Source organism: Alexandromys fortis, unplaced genomic scaffold, assembly GCF_014885135.2.
Source record: "Alexandromys fortis isolate MF-2015 unplaced genomic scaffold, M_Fortis_MF-2015_v1.1 scaffold_14, whole genome shotgun sequence".
Taxonomy (NCBI): Eukaryota; Metazoa; Chordata; class Mammalia; order Rodentia; family Cricetidae; genus Alexandromys; species Alexandromys fortis.
The window spans coordinates 5,219,659-5,240,816 of NW_026067910.1; the positions used below are offsets into that span (position 1 = coordinate 5,219,659).

General features: G+C 43.3%; 2 protein-coding genes across 2 annotated transcripts in view; one reads left to right on the plus strand and one right to left on the minus strand.

The window, feature by feature from the left end:
• Nucleotides 1-6,665: 6,665 nt before the first annotated feature.
• The window catches only part of Trappc3l (trafficking protein particle complex subunit 3L), a 45,911-nt gene continuing 31,418 nt past the window's right edge, over nt 6,666-21,158 (minus strand). Inside the window, exons 3-5 of the mRNA XM_050137965.1 lie at nt 16,644-16,761; nt 11,712-11,897; nt 6,666-7,377 (exon numbers count right to left, since the gene is read on the minus strand). Of these exons, the coding sequence (XP_049993922.1) occupies nt 7,258-7,377; nt 11,712-11,897; nt 16,644-16,761 (424 nt within the window). The 3' untranslated portion in view covers nt 6,666-7,257. The remainder of the gene's footprint in view (nt 7,378-11,711; nt 11,898-16,643; nt 16,762-21,158) is intronic.
• On the plus strand, nt 13,906-18,862 carry Calhm5 (calcium homeostasis modulator family member 5). Its single transcript, XM_050138005.1, has 2 exons — nt 13,906-14,520; nt 17,795-18,862. The coding sequence occupies exons 1-2, from the start codon at nt 13,981-13,983 to the stop codon at nt 18,182-18,184; spliced, it is 930 nt and encodes a 309-aa protein (XP_049993962.1). The 5' UTR covers nt 13,906-13,980; the 3' UTR covers nt 18,185-18,862.

A 21,158-nucleotide genomic window follows, 5' to 3' on the forward strand; every position in this document is an offset into this window, starting at 1 on the left:
TATTTTCATAAATCATTTTAAAGAGCAAATAAAAAATAAAGAAGCAGTGTTGTTTGTAGAAATATCCACTTAAAGATAGGGAAGCATCAGGAAGGATGTCAGTGCTCCCACCGCTACTTGACATCTGCAATGCCCAAGGGGCTTCTGATATGGTCGATGTATCTATAGAACAGACATTAGCCTCAGCTGAAGATTCCCCATGTGCTCCTGGAGGAGAAGTTTGTGGTGTACTGAGTTCCAGTCACTCTGTAGCCAGCTTTAACGTTTTGTGGTGGTGGTTTCCTCTACGAATTAAGGTATGAAAACCTAATCTGTTTCTTGTTCTGGATTCTCTCCCTATTTGTAACACCGCCCAAAACCTTTAAAGCAGAAGCTAGTGTATTTACAGAATGTTAACCACATATTCATTCTATGACCACAGTGTTAGAGGTCAGGAAAGACCAGTGAGGCAATGGGTACACAAAAAGCCAACGCATGCACCTGTCAGAGAAATAGACTGTTGGTTCTCAGGGAGTAGCATCACATGGCATGGAATAAGTAAGGCAAGACATACACTAACTAAGAATTAGGAGAAGGGCTCTGAGAGAAGGCATGAGACCTGAGCATGGGGGACACTTTTAGAAGCTTGCTTGATTACCTGTTGACCAGAAGGAGGAGCATTTCACAGCCTTGGAAAGTCAAGGAGGTAGGGAGAGCACTAGGCATTCAGCAATCAACCTCTCTCAGCCTTGCAGCGCCACTGGGCACAGAACTAGAGAAAAGTCAGGGAGTGGGCCACTTTGTTTGTCACACATGGGATTAATGCTTTCCTGTGGACAATGGAGGAGCAGAAGAGAAGTTGCTGATACTATCAGGTAAGTCAGATACAGATGAACCAATCTCGTGAAGGATTTTTTTTCAAAAACTCTGTTACTATTATGTAAACATAGAAAAATAGAACACTATAATTAGCCCACCATAAACATAGATTTAACAATTGTTAATGTGTCTAGACTCTTAGTATTTTTAAACAAGGACTTTTAAAGGGAAGATTCAAGAACAAACAAAAGCAAAATAATAATAATGGTAACAATAAAACCCAAATCCTGCTTACAGTCAAACATGTCCACATGCCAGTTTCAACAGTCGTCAGTATATTGTCCATCTTATCTGCAGTGCCACTGTTTGCTCTACTGCTAGGTTATTTCCAGGCATGTCTTCAACATCATTTCATCTGTGAGTGAGTGTGTGTGTGTGTGTGTGTGTGTACTTCAATAGGATATTCTCAAAGTACACCAAAACTCACACCGCCATCGTTGCATCTGAGAAGCAGTAATTCTCTAACATCCTAGAACACATTTTAGTCTGTGAGTGTCATGAAGATATCAGTCATTTGAATTGTGATTCATATAAAGACTGTATATTAAAACTTGGAATACTCCTTAAATATCTTTTTGTTTGTTTGATCGATCCTTTATTGTGGGTACTTAATGCATTGTTTTTAAATTTCTTCATTGTGGTAGAATTTCTATAACATGAGATTTATAATCTTGGTCGTCTTTAAAAAGTACATATTTCAATAGCTCTAAGTTCATTCACAGTGAACTTTCTTCTAATGCCTAGACTGCACCTTCTAATGTTCCCGAGGTCCAACCACATGTTAGCATGTGTCAGAATGCCCTTCCTCCCTTTCAGGGTAAGTAAAAGATCTTATAGATATGTCCATAGATATTAAAATACACGCCTTTAACATTCATCCAGTAATGGACACTTAAACTGTTTCCACATGTTGGCTGTAACAAACAATGCTGCTAAGAACATGAGCGCACAAAGATCATTTTAAGACTGCTTTTCAAGTTGTCTGTCAGTGTAGCCAAACGGCTGGTGTATACCAAGATGCCCTGGGCCCTACATTTATCAATACATTACTGATTGAACAAACCACAACATAGGTACAAAATGCAATGTTATATTACTATTATGATGATTTTTATAATATGTTAAGTAACAAAATAGATAAAATGTATGTCATAAGCACAGAGGATTAAATTAATAACACTTTAAAAAAGATTACTCTTTGAGGAGATAGGGAGATGGTCAGTCAGTAAACTACTTGCTCTTGTCACGAAAGTATGAGGGCCTTAGTTTGGATGCCTAACACCCATATAAAAAAAACTGAGTGTACCTGGGTAATGGTGATGCACACTTTTAATCCCAGCATTCAGGGAGGCAGAGGCAGGTGGATCTCTGTGAGTTCAAGTTTTGGTCTACAAAGTTCCAGGACAGCCAGAGATACACAGAGAAACCCTGTCTTGAAAGACAAAACAAAATAATAATAATAATAAATAATAATAATAACAATAATAATAATAATAATAATAAACTACTGAGTGCAGTGACACCCATAAGGTGGAAAGAGGCACCAGATGTCAACCGCTGGCCTCCACATCACATGCATGGAATCTGAGCATATAAGTTCCTTTTGGCATGCAGTCTTCACACACGTGCACACAGAAGAAACAGCCAGTAACCAGTTTGGGAGTGGAAAGATCAAATCTTGTGAGCCTTTAGTAAGAATGTAAATGATGTGTCTTTTGTGGTACACACTGTGCTGGCTCCTTAGCAAGTTCACAATAGGATTACCTATCATCCATCATGTTCACTGCTGGCTAGCTATGAGAACACTTGAAAGCAGTCTTAAAATGATCTTTGTGCGCTCATGTTCTTAGCAGCATTGCTTGTTACAGCCAACATGTGGAAACAGTTTAAGTGTCCATCACTGGATGAATGTTAAAGGCGTGTATTTTAATATCTATGGACATATCTATAAGATCTTTTACTTACCATGAAAGGGAGGAAGGGCATTCTGACACATGCTAACATGTGGTTGAACCTTGGGAACATTAGAAGGTGCAGTCTAGGCATTAGAAGAAAGTTCACTGTCAGCTGATCATTTCCATAGATACTCTTGGTTGACTGTTGATCATGTTCAGCTAAAATCCTGTAAGGCTTGTAGACAGAGGAACTTCAGTGACTAGACAGTTTTTTTAAATGAAATAATGGGAGCTGGGGAGGAGGCCCAGTGCATAAAGTGTTTATTATATGCACATGGAGACAGGAGTTCAAATTCCTAGAACTCACATAAATATCGGGCAGGCATGGAGGCCTGCCAGTGATTCCAACACTCAGAAAGCAGAGGCAGAGCAAGCTGGTTAGCTAGACTAGCATCCTCGAGCTCTGGGTTCCATTGAGAGTTCCTACTTCGATGGATAAGGTGGGGAGTGATTAGGCAAGACGCCCGGTGTCAATCTCAGGCTCCCACAAACACACACACACACACACACATGCAAACTGCATACACACACATGCATACCACACACAGAGACACACAAGAAAAGAAACATGCAAGTGAAGTAAGCAAATTTGTCTTTTTCTTAAGTATTTTTTAGAAGGTGTCTTGCTGTACCAGGGTCCATGGCAGGGAAAATTACCGTGTATTATGGAGAAGATGCTAACTAGCTTCCATAGCTGGGGTGATGAGACAGTGAAATATCACGACTACCCAGAATCTACAACCCTAGCAGAATTCTCACCTATGACAGCGAATAAATAATAGCTATACTCAGCATTAGTATGTTAGGAAATATTTAACAGATTTTTTGTTTGTTTAGAAAATAGCAGATATTTGCTGAGCCCGTCTCTTTGGTTGCGCCATCGTCATGGTTATGCACATTATAGACTTGCTTTTCCAAGCTTCTACTGGGGCCTTCATGGTCAAGTCGTCAGGGAACCTTCCACTCATTCCCACAGCCCAACTGCTGAAGGGGCCTGGACTTCCAATAGCTAAGTGAGAAAAGCAGGAAGCTCAAGAAGATGAGATAGAAGAGCTTAACGTTCCAGAGAAGATTCCACCACACACCCCGTTCCTCCTACCCCATCCCACCCATTCCACTTCCCCACCCATCCCCGGCCTGCTCCACAGCTGCACACAGTAAACAGGCCCTCTAGGAAAGAGCACGGACAGCATCCTGAGGGTCATCTGGACAACATCTATTTGAATCTTTTGCCTTTGGCTTTGCAACGATGGTAAGTGTTCGGTCTTAAGCCCCGAGACAAATGGATAAGGTGCCTATTGAACATATCAAAGAGAACCTGTCACCAGGTTCTCCCAGCATCTCTCAATACCAACTGGCATACCCTGCCCTTTACCCTTGCTATGCCCCAAGTTTGGACCCCCAAAACATCACCACAAGACTGTATCTGATGCAAAAGCAAGGAGTCTTTATTGCGAGTTAACTCAGGTCCCTCCGTCTGTTGGAAGTGGCTGCAGCAGCAGCAGCAGCAATGGCCAATAGCAGCAACAGGAACAGTGCAAGAGAGACCCCAGTGGCAAAAAGTGGGGAGGGTTAATTCCAAGCCTTTGGGCTTGTGATTCACTGCCCCCCTCCCCCAGAGGGTTGTGGGGTGGGGGAGGAGGATTCCAGACTTCCAGATTTGGGATTCGTTGCCCCATGACGTAAGGGGATTTCTAGACCTGAGGGGAATTCCCAATTGTCAGAAATTGCCTGAGGGGAGGTACAAGCTTCTAGGCGCTCAGCGATTGGTCTACCTTCCCCGCACAGGGATTGGCTGGTTTTGTGTCAGAGGCAGAGATGGCCCTGATTTGATTCTGGAGCCAAATAGTGTTTCTTTGGTTCTTTTTACCTTTTTGGCTGTAATTTTTGGAAGAGGCAAATATCTTTGATATGCTCTGAATCTAGGGGCTTAGGGAGTTCTTTTGGTTCAGGTCTCAGGGTCTGGGGATTTTTCTCCCGCTTTAGGTTGAAGATAAAATGTCCTTTCCCCTGGCTCTGGTACTGTTTTCAGGGTGTGTACTTTGCACTGGATCTGAACTGGGAGCCAGGCTGCTTGGGGGTTGTGCTAGGGCTACTAACTCACTGAATCTGTGGGGGCCTGAGTCTCTCACCCTAAACTTTAGCCCAAGGGCTGGGCTGCCCTTTCCCTAGCTACCCTTCCCTATATAACCCAACTATTTTGGTTACCTAGGCCTTTTGGGTCTCCTGGCTGCTGCATCTGGTTCTCTTCTCTCCTCTTCCCCATTCCCCCTCCCGTCTCTCCTCACGGGGCTCAAGGTCATGACCGCTCTGGATGCTCCCAGATGTCCCTGTCTCTGTCTATGGTCTTCCACATATCTATAATAAGCTTCCTTCTCTGCCACACCTAGGAGCTGTCATGTCCCTTCCTCTTTATTTCTGCTTTTCACTATATTAAGAATCCGCTTTGATCAAAGTTTAGGGGTCAAGCTAAAGGGTTTTGTGAAATGGAAACATAATAAAATCCTGTAGCTCTGTCAAAAAACTTCCTGTATCCCTTCACCACAATGATGGAACTTCCCACAACAGTGAAAACACACTCTGAGAACAGGGACATTGGTGACGCCCTCATTTATTGCTTCTCTGGGTCACCTCTCAGGTCTCGAGGACAACTTGGCAAGGACTGCTGTGTCATTCTTTTCTGGCTTTCCAGATCAGTGGAAGGAGACTCACTGAACGTTCAACTTTGAATTTATGCAGCCCATGGCTACTTTAAGACACATTACTGAAGACTTCCTGGGTGATTATTATGGCATTTCTTTACACGTGGTTAAATGAATTCAGATTTTAAAAACCAAAGCTGTCAAACACCACTAATTATAAATTTATCATTTTGGAAGGACTACAAGTTACTTTAAACTCTATTGAGTTATTTAAACTCAATTAGATTAAATTCATTGAATTGATATGTGCTAAGATAGATTTTTAAAGACTATATCAGAAAGGAATATAAAATGTCCGTGCTAAAACTTATAATGTAGGATAATAAATATTATTATAAATTATATAGGATAATTATGTAGGATAATAAATATTATCATAAATAATTCATATATAAATATAAATGAAATTTATTACTACAAATGAATGTTACTGATTCCTTTATGTTTATTTAATGTGGGTACAGGAAATTTTTAAATTATCTGAAACATGATGCTTGAAATCCCAGCACTTGGAAATTTGAGATGGGAGAATCAGCACTGCAGTGCAGACTGGGCAATATGATATAAAGTGAAAGAAGAGGAAGAGGAGGAAGAAGCAGGGGGGAATATAAGCCCCTATATAAGTGGCTTTCAGGGGGTCTCACAGTGATCAGGATGAAGCAGTGAACACAGGGAAGCCGGGCTGTAGGTATAAGGCTCAACTTTGATAGCATAAATTCAATTCCTAGATACTCCTCTCTCTCCGGCTATATGAAGTAAAAGTTAAAAAAATGATACTTATCTTGGTGTCATCACTAGTTCTATATGTAGTATCCATGAGAATATCAGATAGAGCTGCCTTCGGGGTGGTGGGTTTGATGACTGGGTTGGCAGAACAGAAGAGAGGGTATAGTCAAATAAGGGCACATTCCAGGGTCCAGAACGTATCCAAAGGACCTAGAGTGTGCTGCTTTAAGCGAAAGACTTTCAGATTTGATCTCCATGGCTTCCGCCAGCCAAATGTCATGAGGCACTCATGATATTTGCTCAATACTAGCTATCTCCAAATTAGAGAAAGTAAGCTTGAAAGCTAGATGAGTTAAAACATAATAAGATTTAATGCTTCAGAACTGGCATCCAGATAAATAGGTGGCCTTGGTGATTATAACTGGGGAGTGGCTGAAACCATAAGCCAAGACAATATATGAGAAAAAGCATATTCATCATCTATAAAAACTAAAGTGTTGCAAATATATGTATGTATATATATATAATTTTTTCTTTTCCTTTTGGTTTTTTGAGACAGTTTCTCTGTGTAGTCCTGGCTGTTCTAGAACTTGCTCTGCACATCAGACTGGCCTCGAACTCACAGAGATCCACATACCTCTGCTTCATGAGTGCTGGGATTAAAAGCATGCACCACCTCCTGGCTGAGTCTGTCTCTCTCTAATGCTGTATCATTTCGTCCATTTTTTTTTCTATTGAAAAGAGATAATCCCCTAATGGTGATGCTTCTTTTTTTTCCCCATTGCCACAGGTATGTGGATGGGTAGACTGGCTGAGGACGGATTGAGTAATATGTGGAATTCATGCTTGCTGTTTTATCAGGAGTTATTTGCATTTGAAATCGCGGAATTGTGTGATACACAGCAAGCTTCTAAGCCTGTCAAAGCCCATGCCATCAGGCAATGCAAAACTGCGCTGTGTGTCCAGCTGATACTCGCTGGTCGGCTAACCACCCACGGCACTCTACGTGCTAGTCTTCACTTCTTCCGTCTATATTTTTTCTCGTCCAGCTTTTTTAGAAAAGTTATTCCAATTTCTGTCACACTGTCGCCTTTTAGTCTGTCTTGCAAGAATGTAACTTCAGCAGCCAAGTGAACCTAGGAAAGAAAAAAAAAAAACAGGCTTGTGTCATTTAAAAAAAAATTTTTTTTTCAAAATCTATTTTTTCCAGTCTTTCACTTTTGATAAGAAACATCTCTTTTGTGAATAAAGAACCTTGAACTGTGTTCTCCAGAGATATCTGGACCACACATCATCAGTATGGCCTGAGCACTGGAGGAAGGGTGAACCATCCTACCCATCTCAGAAAGAAAGCAAATTTCTGACTCAGAGATAGACCTCACTCTGGGTCCCTGGCCAAGCGGAACTTCAGAAGAGAAATGGGTCTTTATAGGATTTCTCTCAAGCTGACTTGCCATAAAACATTCTGTCATTAGCTAAACGATATAATCGCTTATTCTAACAACATTTAGCAATTGCCTATGGCCTTGAGAGCTTTGGAAAATACTGACTAAATACATTATAAATATAAGATTAGATATTGAATTACAGACATGAATATTTGATGGCCAGGCCTACTTTTCAACTTGAAAGCATTTCCCATTTCCCAGACAATGAAGTAAACCCAAGGGCTTACTTCTCTATTCATTAAAATGTGTTCATGTAAGAGCGGCATGGTATTGCTGACCTATTTTCAATAGAGTATCTGATCAGAGTTATTTTTAGCCATTGGGATAAAGAAGATAAATAAGTGAGGGGAGCTGGTAGAAGAGAGTAGTAAGTGAAAAGCTCCTGGGTCTAGCCAGCAATTAATTAATATTTACTGAACCTTACCTGACTCACCCCTCCCAGATAAAAAACTCCTAGGCAATGAACCTGGATTTTCTAATCCACAGGCCTCCAAATGTCAGATTGTTTGGCTCATAAAGAGTGTAAAATCCTTGTCTCATGATACCCACTGTCTTAGTTTCTATTGCTGTGAAGAGAAACCATGGGCCATAGCAAATATTATAAAGGAAAACATTTAACTGGGGTGGTGGCTTACAGTTCAGAGGTTCAGTCTATTATCATCATAGTGGGACATGGGGGCATGCAGGCACACATGGTGTTGGAGAAGTAGCTGAGAGTCCTAAATCTTTCAGGCAACAGGAAGTAGACTATGTGTTACACTGAATAAAGCTTGAGCAAAGGAGACCTCAAAGCCTGCCCCCACAATGACACACTTCCTCCAACAAGGCCACACCTACTCCAACAAAGTCACTCCACATCTACTCAACAAAGTCTTATGAGGGCCAATTACATTCAAACTACCACACCCATCATCCAATGAAAGAGAGTGGATGTTTTTGAAATATAGGGCCTATAATTAATATCTGAATTTTCTTCTCTATGGTTTTTTATGTCTTAAAATATATAACAGAAAATATTTTAAAGAAACACACAGACTACTTCTGCTGAAGCTCTTAGGACATGTGAGACCACTCATAGTCAACACATATGGTCAAAATAATTACCCATGAAAGCTGGTGGCTTGTTTATCCTATTTTTGTTTTAGTTATATGGTTACCCCTTTCAGTGTAGCCTCCTATAATTCTTCTTTCCCCGTTCCTTGATATAATGCCTACTGATGCAGATAAAATCTAACATAATCTAGGGTACTACATCATGAAGGATCTGCAAGGAAGATACATGCAATTATCTCCATTGTCTTACACTTTGGAAGTATCAGTTACTTTATCCCTCCCTTAATTTCCACAGATAAAATTATATGCATGGATCCTTATTGAGCAGATCAATAACACAGGTTTAGAATGGTTAAGAGCTCATTCTAATAGAGAAGATTCTGGGAAAACAAGACTGCTGGTTGTTGCCTCTTCGTCAGCTGCTGCAGCCTCACCAGTCTGACAGATTCTCTTATTACTCATCTTTTCTTCATCATAGCCTCTACCAAGGCCCTCTCCAAAGCCTTGGAAAGTGGCATTATATTATGGAATAATCTTTTGTACACTGTGAAGATGTGTCTTTGCCCTCTGATTTGTTTAATAAAAAGCTGAACATCTAATAGCTAGGCAGGATTTGGGGGGCAGTGGGGATGCAGGGAAGAAGAAGAGCAGAGTCTCGAGAGTTACCAGCTAGATACAGAGGAAGCAGGAGGTGAATGTGCCACTGAAAAGAGGTACCACCACATGATAGAGTGTAGATAAAAAATTTGGGTCAATTAAGATATAAGAGCTAGTCAGTAACAAACCTAAGCTATTGGCCAAGCATTTATAATTAATGATAAATCTCTATGTGATTATTTGGAAGCAGGTGGTTCTGATGAAAAACTCTACCTGCAGAGCTAAATGTGTTGAGTTGGTCTTTTTAGTTTTCTTGAAATACTCTGCTTTCTGGTTTCTGTGACCCCATCCATCACTCTCTGTCAGTTTCCTTCTTCTGAATACTCCATGTTGCTGCCCTTTGTAGTGTTTGGGTGCTCTGTTTAACTCTATATTTTTGTTTTGTTTCCTAGAGTTCTAACCATGCTCACTTTTCTTCCCACTACACAGAATCTCCTTAGGTATTTTTGTCAGTTCTGACACCTCGTCAGTCATATTCCACAGGCACATATAATCTACTGGGGCAAGGCATGGCAGCCAACACCAGTACTACCAGGACTCTGAGGCTGAGGCAGGAGGATCATGAGTTTGATGCCAGCTTGTGCTACATGATGAGACCTTGTCTGTAAATAAAGGAATAAAAAAAGAGGCAACTTCTTTTGGAAATCCTCACTGTGTGTTTGTTGAACATTTCAGCATTAGCAGGTTCACAACTGCGCTTTCCCCCCTTGTCAATTCCAACCCTCTTAGTTTTGTTCTGTTGGTTAATACTGTGATTTCCCCTACGGGTTTGTTCAGAAACCTGAAGGTCATTTTTCAATCTTTCTTTTTTTCAATTGTGTCCCTTTCTGCCAGCTGACATCAGAGTTTTGACTGTTCTGCCCTGACAAGTACTGGTCCAGGGAGTTGCCTCTTGATTACTGCTGCCAGGGATGCCTTTTGGTTTTTGTTGAGGTTACCAGCACCAGCTTTATGTCTGCTCTCCTCCCTCCCTCGGCATTCTCTCTTCAGTGTACACTCTCATCTGATTGACAAGGGATTGGAGTTTCTAGAACGTAAATTTCAGACTCCTATTTCCTTGATTATAAACCTGCATCTGCTCAGGTACTTTCAATATAGAAGACTTAATTTCCCGGCTTGTCATGTGGATCCCTTCTTTTATCCTTAAAGAATTCAAGCCTTTCCCATGGCAGTCCCTCGCTTAGTCTTCATGTCAGTCCTGAACTATCTGAGTTTCTGGTTCTTTTATTTTGAGGAGCCTTTGAACATTCTGTCCCTTCTACTTGAAATATTACTCTTTTCCTGTTCACTTTATGAAAGCATTCACCTAACTCCCATGGTTCCTTAGAAAGTCAGTTCAGAGTTTCTATCAAGACTGTACAGATTCTCTCCTACTCCAGGTCTCCCTCTACCCCTGTATCACACTTTCTTGCACGTGACTTCTTAAACTAGACAGGAGATTCTCTGTATCTTGTCCATCTTTGCAGGCTCAGTCCCAGGCACCGTACGGATGCTAATAACTGTCTCAGTTAAACCAATGAATACCTTAGGTGTGAAAGTCAGCCTGCACTGACCTGTACCTCCTGTACCACAGGTCCTCAGCTAGTCCCCTCCCACATAGCCCCAAGGTTGGCAGCTCAGACTGCCATGCTGTGATTATATCTACAAAGAGGTCTAAGTGGAAAGGAACTTTCTGGCGTGTCCACACAGTGGCCTGCAAGGCACCGACACTGTGTGAACCTGTGGGTGGTTTGTCTAGCATCAGCAAATCTGCAGAGGCTACTTGTAAACTAAGCTGTGAGAGATCCTCATCAGCCACAACTTCGTGACCTACTCCTGGAGCTCTTTCCCTTTTTACTAATCAGTTTAGCGCGTGTGTATGCTCTCACATAAACATGTTCCGCAGAATGTGAAGGAAAATCACAACCTGCAGGCGTCAGCTCGGTCCTTATACAATGTGGGTTCTAAGAACCACATTCATGCTCTCAGGCTTAACGGAACATGCCGAGCCGTCTCCCAGATTTCTTCTCTTTCTCTCCGGCAAAAGTCCTTAGTCTTCCATTTCACTTTTAAAATTTTAATACGGAACCGGACTGAGTTGCCCAGGATGGTGCTGAATTTGCTTTCTATAGCACAAATTTGGCCCTGAACCTACAATCCTGATCTTCCTATGGTACCTCCCAAGGAGCTGAGCTGACAGGCTTGCAGTAACAGGCCATGCTCGGTCCCGGACATCGCATCTTTAGAGACTGTGCATTCCTTTGAGGCTGGTACACTTTGAGAACAGCACTGGATGGCTAACACGCATGACGAAGATGAAGCATGTGCTTTACCATCTCCAGGCCGCCTCGGATGACCCCACAGAGCAGGCTGCAGTAGCACAGCGCAGATCGTCCAGCAGGCAGCTCTTCCACAAACTCAGCCAGAGGATTCTTGTCTAGAATCAGGGAGAATTCGTTTCGGCTTGAATTGTGACAGGCCACGCTCGGCGTGATGCCCAAGTACATCTTGAAAGCAACCTGATAAAGAGCGAGAAGATGACAACAATTAGTCTCAGACCGAAGTCCATTTCCCGGGCATTGCAGCACGGCATCAAGCTTGCCAAGCTGAGGCTGCAGCCAGGGTATCTGTGCCCAGACTTTTCTTTGCAGTTTACTGTCCATCTGCCATGGGAGACTCTTAAATTATTTTTTAATTCTTCTAGAATATCCTACAGTACTAGGTTTTGTGGAACAATATGGTTTGTAAAAAGAAAATATTATTTCTAAAAACCCTTGGAGAAAATGCATCAACACAACATTGTGGTATATGCCACACTGATCGTGGCAGACCCTGAGATTAAGAGTTCAGAGGTTCCAGGCATATTCCACCAGAGGAGGGCACTGGTCTGAGAACATACTGTGCCATGGGGCAGATTAGACATGGGGATGTGGTTTTGGATACAGAATTATACTGTAGATGTTGATCTTCGAGGAGGAGCAAGACGCAGTGGTGGGAGCAACATTAATGTGTGATAATGCAATTGTCGAAAGTGACTGCTGCAGTGTAGGATGCCAAGAACCCCGCAGCACAGAGCCAGAAGAAACCTTAGACACCCCAACTGTCCTTCACAGCCTTTGCTTTCTGTCTGTCTTTGTTTCTATGCAGATCTTAAGCAGGGCTGGGACTCGCTTCTGCTTGAAACATTATTTTACATTTATTTGTTGTGTGTGTGTGTGTGTGTGTGTGCATGTGTGTGGTTGGCAGACATCAGTGGACAAGGAGAAGCTGGTTCCCCTGTCCTACCATGCGGGTTCTAAGGATAGAACTCGGATCCTCAGGCTTACTGGAATTCACCTTTACCCATCAGCCCTCTCTCTCACGGGCTCCACTGCTTCTTTGGAAGCATAAGTTTCACAAATGTGTGATCTGGTATTTAGAGAAGTGAAGACCGACCTTTTAGTTCCTGGCTCCTAATCCAAGGCAATTTCACCAAACACCAAGGCCCAGCTTCTAAAGCTTATTAATGGAAATTTGTCAGCTTGACGTGCTGCCATCCTCCAAAGGCCTTAATTAGCTTAATTTTAAAATTAAAAGCAGCATAAGAGAAATGGAAGCAATTTTCTTAAATTATTTATAATTTGAAGGTGAAAAATGTCCATTCATTTGCTCATTTGGTTCAATTTAATTGGCTCTTATGGAGGAGCACCTGTCTCTCATGGGCCTGCCACAGTGTAAGTTCAGTCGTCACTTGCAAATCAAGCTACTGAATGAGTTTGAAGTCTATGTTCGACACCAGAATTAGACCTAGAACACACGAGCATGGAGCAAGCTAGCATTTGACAAGTGGACAAAGTGGGGTGCAGATGGGGCAGAGACACTTTAGACAGAAACGTGTCTCGGCATGAAACGCCACGCCGTGTTTCAGCAAAGGTCCAAATCTACCACCTGGTGGGCAGCTGGGAGGCCTGAAGACATCCTCATGTAGACTCCAAGTCTGCTCTAGAAGGGTTTTCTTTGTGTCAAAATGACCAAGATCTGAATCAAGGAGTCACATGAAGAGAAGTGAGGGCTCCTCTTTTTCTCTGAAAGTTTAGTTAGATACTAGACTTCCCTCATAAATTCCAATCATCCCAATCCTAAACGGTGTTTCAAGTCTTTAGTGCAAGCCCTTTTAGGACACCTGAACCGCTGTCTACCAGGTCTTAGGGCATAGAGCAAGAGAAGAAACCTATTGTGAAATGCTACCAGTCAGTCAATGGCTGAAACCCATTTCCACGAGGACCGAGTCTCCTGCTGGAAATTTTCTGTACCATAATTTGTGTGGGAACTTTCGATTTGCAATCAAAAGCCCACCGGAAGATTATTAATAGGAACCTGTGCACTTTGCTTTTCATCTTCAGTGTCTCAGCCCTCAAGTGTCAGCAGTCACCAGTAGGAGGCATAATCTGAACGTTGTTGGGAAATTAGCATTCCTGGGGAATGACATTGTTTCCTTATCTGGCTGGAGGCAGACAGAGGAGGACTGTTGTTTCAAAAGGGCTCCACCCTCCACAGCGACAGCTGCTGTGCTAAAACCAAGGCAAGCGCTCTTTCCTCTTCCCCTCGTCCTGTGTCTCCAACATGGATGCGTTTCAGAGCATTCTGAAATTCTTTCTTAACCAAAAGACGGCTATTGGCTACAGCTTCATGGCTTTGCTGACCCTGGGAAGTGAGCGTCTCTTCTCACTAGTGGCCTTTAAGTGCCCCTGCAGCACGGAGAACACAGCCTATGGGCTGGTTTTCCTCTTTGCCCCTGCCTGGGTGTTACTGATCCTTGGGTTCTTTCTAAATAACAAGGCGTGGAGACTCTTCACTGGCTGCTGCATAAATCCCAAGAAAATCTTCCCCAGGAAACGCTGCTGCCGCTTCTTCTACGTCCTGGGCCACATCACACTGAGTTCACTGGTGGCTCCAGTGATGTGGCTCTCTGTGGCTTTGCTGAACGGGACGTTTTACGAATGTGCCATGAGCGGGACAAGGAGCACACGTCTCCTGGAGATGATTTGCAAGGGCAAGCCCAAAGAGTGCTGGGAAGAGCTGTACAAAGTCTCCTGTGGCAGAAGCAGCATGGCACCCACGGACAACGAGGAGGTGAAGTTGTCCCTGCAAGCCCAGTCTCAGGTAAGGACAAATGTCACCCTTTGTTCCAAGTGTGAACTTGGAGATTCCTCTCTGTCTTCCTGTCTGCCAGGCCAGAGTTTGAGTCTTGCCGGAATATTTTGACACTAAGTGGAAATTAAAACAGGATGGCGCATTGAGACAATCTCAGGAGAAGCTTCTCAGGGACAGGATGGATCAGTAAAATTGCTGATTGGATAGTGTAGTCTCCGTTTCCAAACAGAAAATACCCTCTGGGTTATGCATATGTAAATACTTAAGTGCTCAAAGCCGTCTCTCTGGGTTGACTTTGTAAATAATGCAGAACGAAAAGCCACACACTGAGTGCGAACCCCAAGCTGTGATTAAGCATTACTGCCTTCTATCGATTACTTAATTTTCAAGCTGGTTTCTCAAAAATCGCAGACACAACTTCTTCATCCACCGAAATACAGCCGAGCCAAATCAGCTTCTCCTTCTCAAAGTAGCAGGCGGTGTCATGAGCATGGAAACTCGCTTGAGTGACCACACTGGCCACTGCTCCTTGTGTGCCTGGATGCTGCCGGGATCGAGAGTTTCCCAAACGAAAGAGGGGCCAAGCCGTCTTTAGACGGCCTTCAGTGAAGAGTGACCACATTCCCTAGAGAGATGATGACTTTTCTCTCTATGCTGTACAGCTAAAGATGCTCCCGCCGTCCTTTAGAAGCTCGGAATTTGGAGCGTTGCTTTACTTTCGAGAAGTAATTTACAGCTTCAGCTAATCAACACAGGGAAGGAACTTGTCATATGGCCAGGTATATGAGCACAGATCTCCATGCATACATAGCCCCGGCCTGGCCTTGAGATAAAGTTGATTTCCTATTTCTGAGGTCAGAAGAAGCAATAGGAGTAGATAGGAGCAAAAGGAGTCACCATTTCTCAGGAGTGCTGTTAGCACAGGCACACTATACTTTTACTATTTTAGAAAGAACTTGCGGTTATAACAAACGCATCAAAGCAAAGTTGGCTCGTACCATCTAAAATAGTAATAAAATCATATTCTTCATAAACTAATAAGCCAAAGAATGTTCCTAAATAAACTCCTTTGTTTAATGCACAAAGCATAGGTTAGATGGAACAGGTCAGGCTCCTGAATGCATTCCGTCTTTTGTTGAGGGAAGGTATTAATTACTAATGTTATCATAGTACAAATGACACATGGCTGACATCCACAGGCACCAGGCTCCATCCAGCCAATGCCAAGTCCAAACGCTCATCACTGTGTAAGCACTTCTTTAAATCTAAGCCCAAAGAAAATATGCACATCTGGTTATAACTTAGCTTGGCCACAATGACCTGTTGAATTTTCGGTAGAATAAGGACTTGGGGTTAAGACCTACAGGAGGATATCCGAGAGATGTGGATGAAGGGAGATGTGGCAACAGCAGGTGCTGACTGTGAGGTTCAGACGGCAGCAAGCACCACACAGTTCAAAACAATAATTGGCCATGTGGGCGGAGGTGGAAAAGTGCATTCATTCCTGGGTGGGTGGGGCAGAGCAACAAGAAACCCAGCTGGGTGACTCTGTTCTTCAGGATGGTGGAACGGAGTAGTGGAAAGAGCTCAGCCTTGCAGTCAGCTGACTTTGAATCCTGATGCTGCCACTCCCCAGCTCTGTGGTGCAGAACCCTCAACCCCATCCTTATCACAGTGGGGGATGGTGACACTATCTCTGGAAAGTTACTTAGAGTGAATGGACATAAAGAGGCATAAAGTTTCTAGGACATTATTAAGTATTTCAAGATGCGGAGAAAACTGGCAGGATTTGGGGAAAGAGACAAATAGGATACCATTCGGGGCTGGATGTGGTACAATCTCCTCATTCTAGCTGGAGTTCTAGGTGCTGTGGGCCTGGGAGGAGAAGACTCAGCAGTGAGAAACAGCCAACGCTGAGGTTGTACAGAAAGCGAGAGCCGATCTGAGCCGATCACATAGTTTCTAGCTCATCAGGATTAGCTCAGGTAGGTGTGGGGAGATAGCTTCAAACACAGGAGGCCCAGTCACAATGAAGAAGGGATGCTGAAAGAAAGGAAGGTCCGAGGGGGTCAGCCACAAGCCCACCGATGGCTGAAGGAGAGCAGGACGCTATGGTAGTGACTGTGCCTCACCTGCTTCCAGAGGACAGAAAGAGACGCTTGCAAATGAGTGGATAGCAGGTGGAACTCACGAGCTTCTTGCCCACTATCATTTCTTTGGGTTCCCCCAAATATCTTCTGAGATGGTAACCTTAAAATCATAATAGAGAAAAAGGTACAGGGAACACCCATGGTGAGGAGAAGGCCAGGTGTTTCGCCTGAGGAATACCAACTCAGAAATGGCACTTATACGGGGTGAGACCCTTCTAGTAACCCCTGAGTTTGGGGACCACTGAGTTAAAGCTCATTTTGGCTCTCATATGATCTGAGGGGACCCAACTGCAGGCTATTGCTCATGTGCTCAGTTGGGACCATCTGTCGAGCGTCCTTTGAACTGAAATCGAAAGATGATTTCAAGAAATTGGTTAGTTGTTCAAATATAAAATTAACTCAAATTATGAAAAGTTCAAAATTGGACCAGCAAATTTAGAAGATAGGTTAACTATAGACTTTTGATTTTAAAGTTAAAACACCAATAAGAGCATTCGTGCTTAGGAAACTGCTTGCTTTTTCTAACTTCAGAAATTAAGAACAAACAATCCTCAAAGTTTGAAATGACCTGACCCTCCCCCTTTTTATCTCTAAACATTTAGAACAGCTTTAAATTCTTAAAGTTTCTATGTACTGCTGCAATTATTGTATCGTTTTTGCTTGTCTGTTTATTTTCAACTGTGAGCAATGCACTTGGGATCCATAGAGTGGCTGCTGCTCTCTACAAAGTCCCATGGGAAAAGTTGATCAGGAGTGTGTGAATGAGTTGATGAACGCCTGGACACCTGGCTCACAAACCGCTTGTTCATTCAAATAACAACCACGATGCATTAAAAAGAATTCTTTCTTCTAGCCATACCATTGGAAGTGCTTTAGGAGTGAGTTATTCAGTAATCACTCTTTCCATCTGTCAGCTTTCTGGTTATTGCTTTTCATAGCAACAACGTTGAGTCAACTTCATCTTTATTTTGACTGTCAAAAAGCATTTAGAGTTAAGCATTTAGAGTAATTTGAGATGAGATGGCAGTAACGACTGTGGTATTAACATGGTTATATTCTCTCCCGGAATAGTACCCAGCTCTCTGAGACGTCATTTTGCTTTTCTGTGTCCTCAATATCTCTTTTTCCCTAAGATTCTAGGATGGTGTCTGATTTGTTCGGCATCCTTCTTCTCTATGCTGACCACTTGCTATGCACGTTGCAAATCTAAAGTCAGCTATCTGCAGCTGAATTTTTGGAAGACGTACGCACAAAGTGAGAAGGAACAATTGGAAAACAAACTCCTGGAATGTGCCAACAAGCTGAGTGAGAGGAACCTGAAATGCTTTTTTGAAAACAAGAGGCCGGATCCCTTTCCCATGCCCTCTTTTGCTGCCTGGGAGGCGGCTTCAGAGCTACATGCATTCCACCAAGACCGGGAACACTACAGTGCTCTCCACAAGGTGGTAGATGATGGTCTGGAACAATCCCCCCAAGAGGAAGAGACAACAATGATCCTGGTGGGCTCCGCCCAGGGGCTGTGAATCGCCAACCATCGCTGGCTCAGGCGGACAGAGGTACACTTATTCTGAGAGTGTCCTGCTGTCTCCGCACCAACCTATGCCTCTGCGTTTTCTCACCAACAGAGCTTCTTCAGAAGATGATAACACAGAGAAAACTGAGATGCTGAGTGAGGACAAAGACACACTGAGTTGGTGGAGGGTTGGGCCACGGAGGTCCGACAGTTACTGTAAGCGCTAAGATGCTAAGATTTTATAACTCAGCCCACAGACTCTGGCAAAGTGGTCTGCCGCTCGTTGCAAGTGTCTGTTGTGGTATGGGGGGAGGGGGTCTGTGCACAGTGGCATCTGCAGAGTGGTCACCAGGAAGCCTTTCACAAATATATCCAACACCTTTCAAGATGAAGGAATTCTAACATTAAACATTCCTTTGCTCGGAAGAACTCCATTCTCAAAAATCACCAACTGAAAGAATATAATGTCTAAAACTCAGAGGTTTCCACATGGCTGCCAGGTCGTGGAAGTCTATCTCTGGGGCAGGGCTACCTCATGATTGCTGTATGCTAAAGGCACTTATGCCCTCACAGGCCAATTTCTAATGTCTAAAAGACAATCATATAAGGCCCACATGCAAGACTGCATTGATATAAAGACCAATACATTAATATTGTATATTAAAATGTTTCTCAATAAAAATTCCATCCCTCCCCCCTGTTTTGTAATTGAAAATCATTTTTATGGGTCCCTACTAAAATCCTAGGTGCAGGCATGGAGCCTACTATATTGTGGGTATGGCTCAGTTTCACTGGGCTACTGTAACCAAGCGCCACAGACAGCCCCGGAAAATCCTGAGATTATGATTTATAATAACTTGGCCCAAAGTTTCTAGAACCCTTGGATTCTTTTTGTTGCTGTTGTTCATTTGTTTTGCTTTTCAAGACAGGGTTTCTCTGTGTAGCCCTGGCTGTCCTAGAACAAGCTCTGTAGACCAGGCTGGCCTTGAACTCACAGAGATCCACCTGCTTCTGCCTCCCAAATCCTGGGATTAAAGGAGTGCACCACCGCCCAGCCAGACCCTTGGATTCTTACCATGTGTCCTTTTACTAATGATGTGACTCCTAAACATCTGTAGACTGGGGTGGCTGCCAGGAACAACCAGGTGACTAAAAGGCTGACATTTCAACCTCATCCTTTGACTTCCAGAGAGTAGGAATGGGCTGGGAAATCAGGGGATGAACACGTGCGTGCACACAAACACACACACACACACACATACACCACACCATACCACTTATACACACACACACCACACACTCATACAAGCACACACACATATTCACATATACATACACACATTTACACATAAACACTCCACATACACACTCATACATGCTCACACACATAGCAAATGTAACGAAAAGTCCAAACAGGTAATAAGTATAACGCTTTCCTGAGTCGTGTGAGCTACCCTAGTGAATCAACCATTGTGAAAAAAAGAATCAAGAGTGCCTCTAACTGGTAGCTGCTGCCCCAGCACAAGCCGTAAGCAGCCTGGGCACCTAGTGCTCATGAAGAAATAGAATCAAAAGTCACTCATCCAAATGGCATCCAAAGTCAGGGAAAATTCTTGGGGAATGGGTTCTAAACCTTCATGGGACACATGCTTAACTCCAGTTAGTGTCAAAAATGAGCTAAAGTGTAGGACACTTACTTTACATTGGAGAATCAGTATGAGAGAAAACACCCACTCTTTGTAGTCCAGAAGTGTTAACACACACACACACACACACACACACACACACACACACACACACACATAAAACACTCTCCTTCAAGTTTCAGAGGGGCAGCATCAGGAGTGTGTATTAGGTATGGAGACATAGAGATTGGCAGAGATGACAAAATGAGAATAAATAAACCAGTAAAAAGAATGTGAGTGACTTTCCTTAGCCCTTCTTGACTAGGAGCTTATACACCACTGTCTACTGAGACCTAGAAAGCAGATAGAACTGAGCCCATAACCATGCAGCTCTTGGGCTGGGCCAAAGGTGGAGGCAGCAGTTCTACAAAAGTAGCTTAGTAGAGGCTGGGAGTGAGGAGAAATCCCCGGGGCCCATCTCTCCCAGCCTCAGAGCCTTTTTGTATTCAGTACACTCAGGATTATGGACGCTTCCTTCAAAGTTATCCAAGCCGACAAGCCAGCAGCCTCTAAATTTTGCTGAGTAAATAGGAGAAGAGCTGAACCTCCTACTCTGACAAGTCACCCTGAGATGAGTCAGGTCCTCTTCCTGTCTCCTGGTTCGATTCCGGTGGAGTGGTATTTAGTGCAGGACATAAACAAGTCTAAGACACCTTATCTGTTTCCTCAACAGCCTTGGAAGGGGATGGCCAGAGACAGGAAGCATGAATTGGCATCTGTTCTTTTGTGTCTAAAGGGTGCAGGTCTCCAGAAGTGTGGAGACAAGATGTCTGTGTAGATAGAGCTTTAGAAGTGTGGACAATTTGTTATCATAGATGGGCTCTCTAGAAAGAACACCAAACTTAAATGACCTTCCAAAGGGAATGGACTCAGGAAAAACCCACTAACATAATAAATGTAAGTAGATGGGGTTTCAAGTAAGGTGTCGGCCCTACCAATCCTTTAGTCCATGCTTTGGAGACATCTGCATCAGTTCCAAAGGCTTCAGATGAGGCTCTGAGCTCTTCAAGGTAAGAGAGACCTTTTCCCATAACAGGAGGAGAAATACCCAAGCAAGAATCAGCCAATGGCCCGGGGTGACTTTTAAGGAAAGTTTATACAGGAGCATTTGGGAGATCATCACCCTGGAATTAGATATCTGGAGGTGGCAGAAGGGTCCCCCAATGTGTGCTATGAAGTTTTCCTTTAGACTCAGAAATGACGTGAATGGAAGACATCTCAGGACTCACCCAAGCCCAGGCTCACTGCCCCTTCCAACTTCTAATTTCCCTGAAGCCACAGTAACAAATGTGGGCAGCT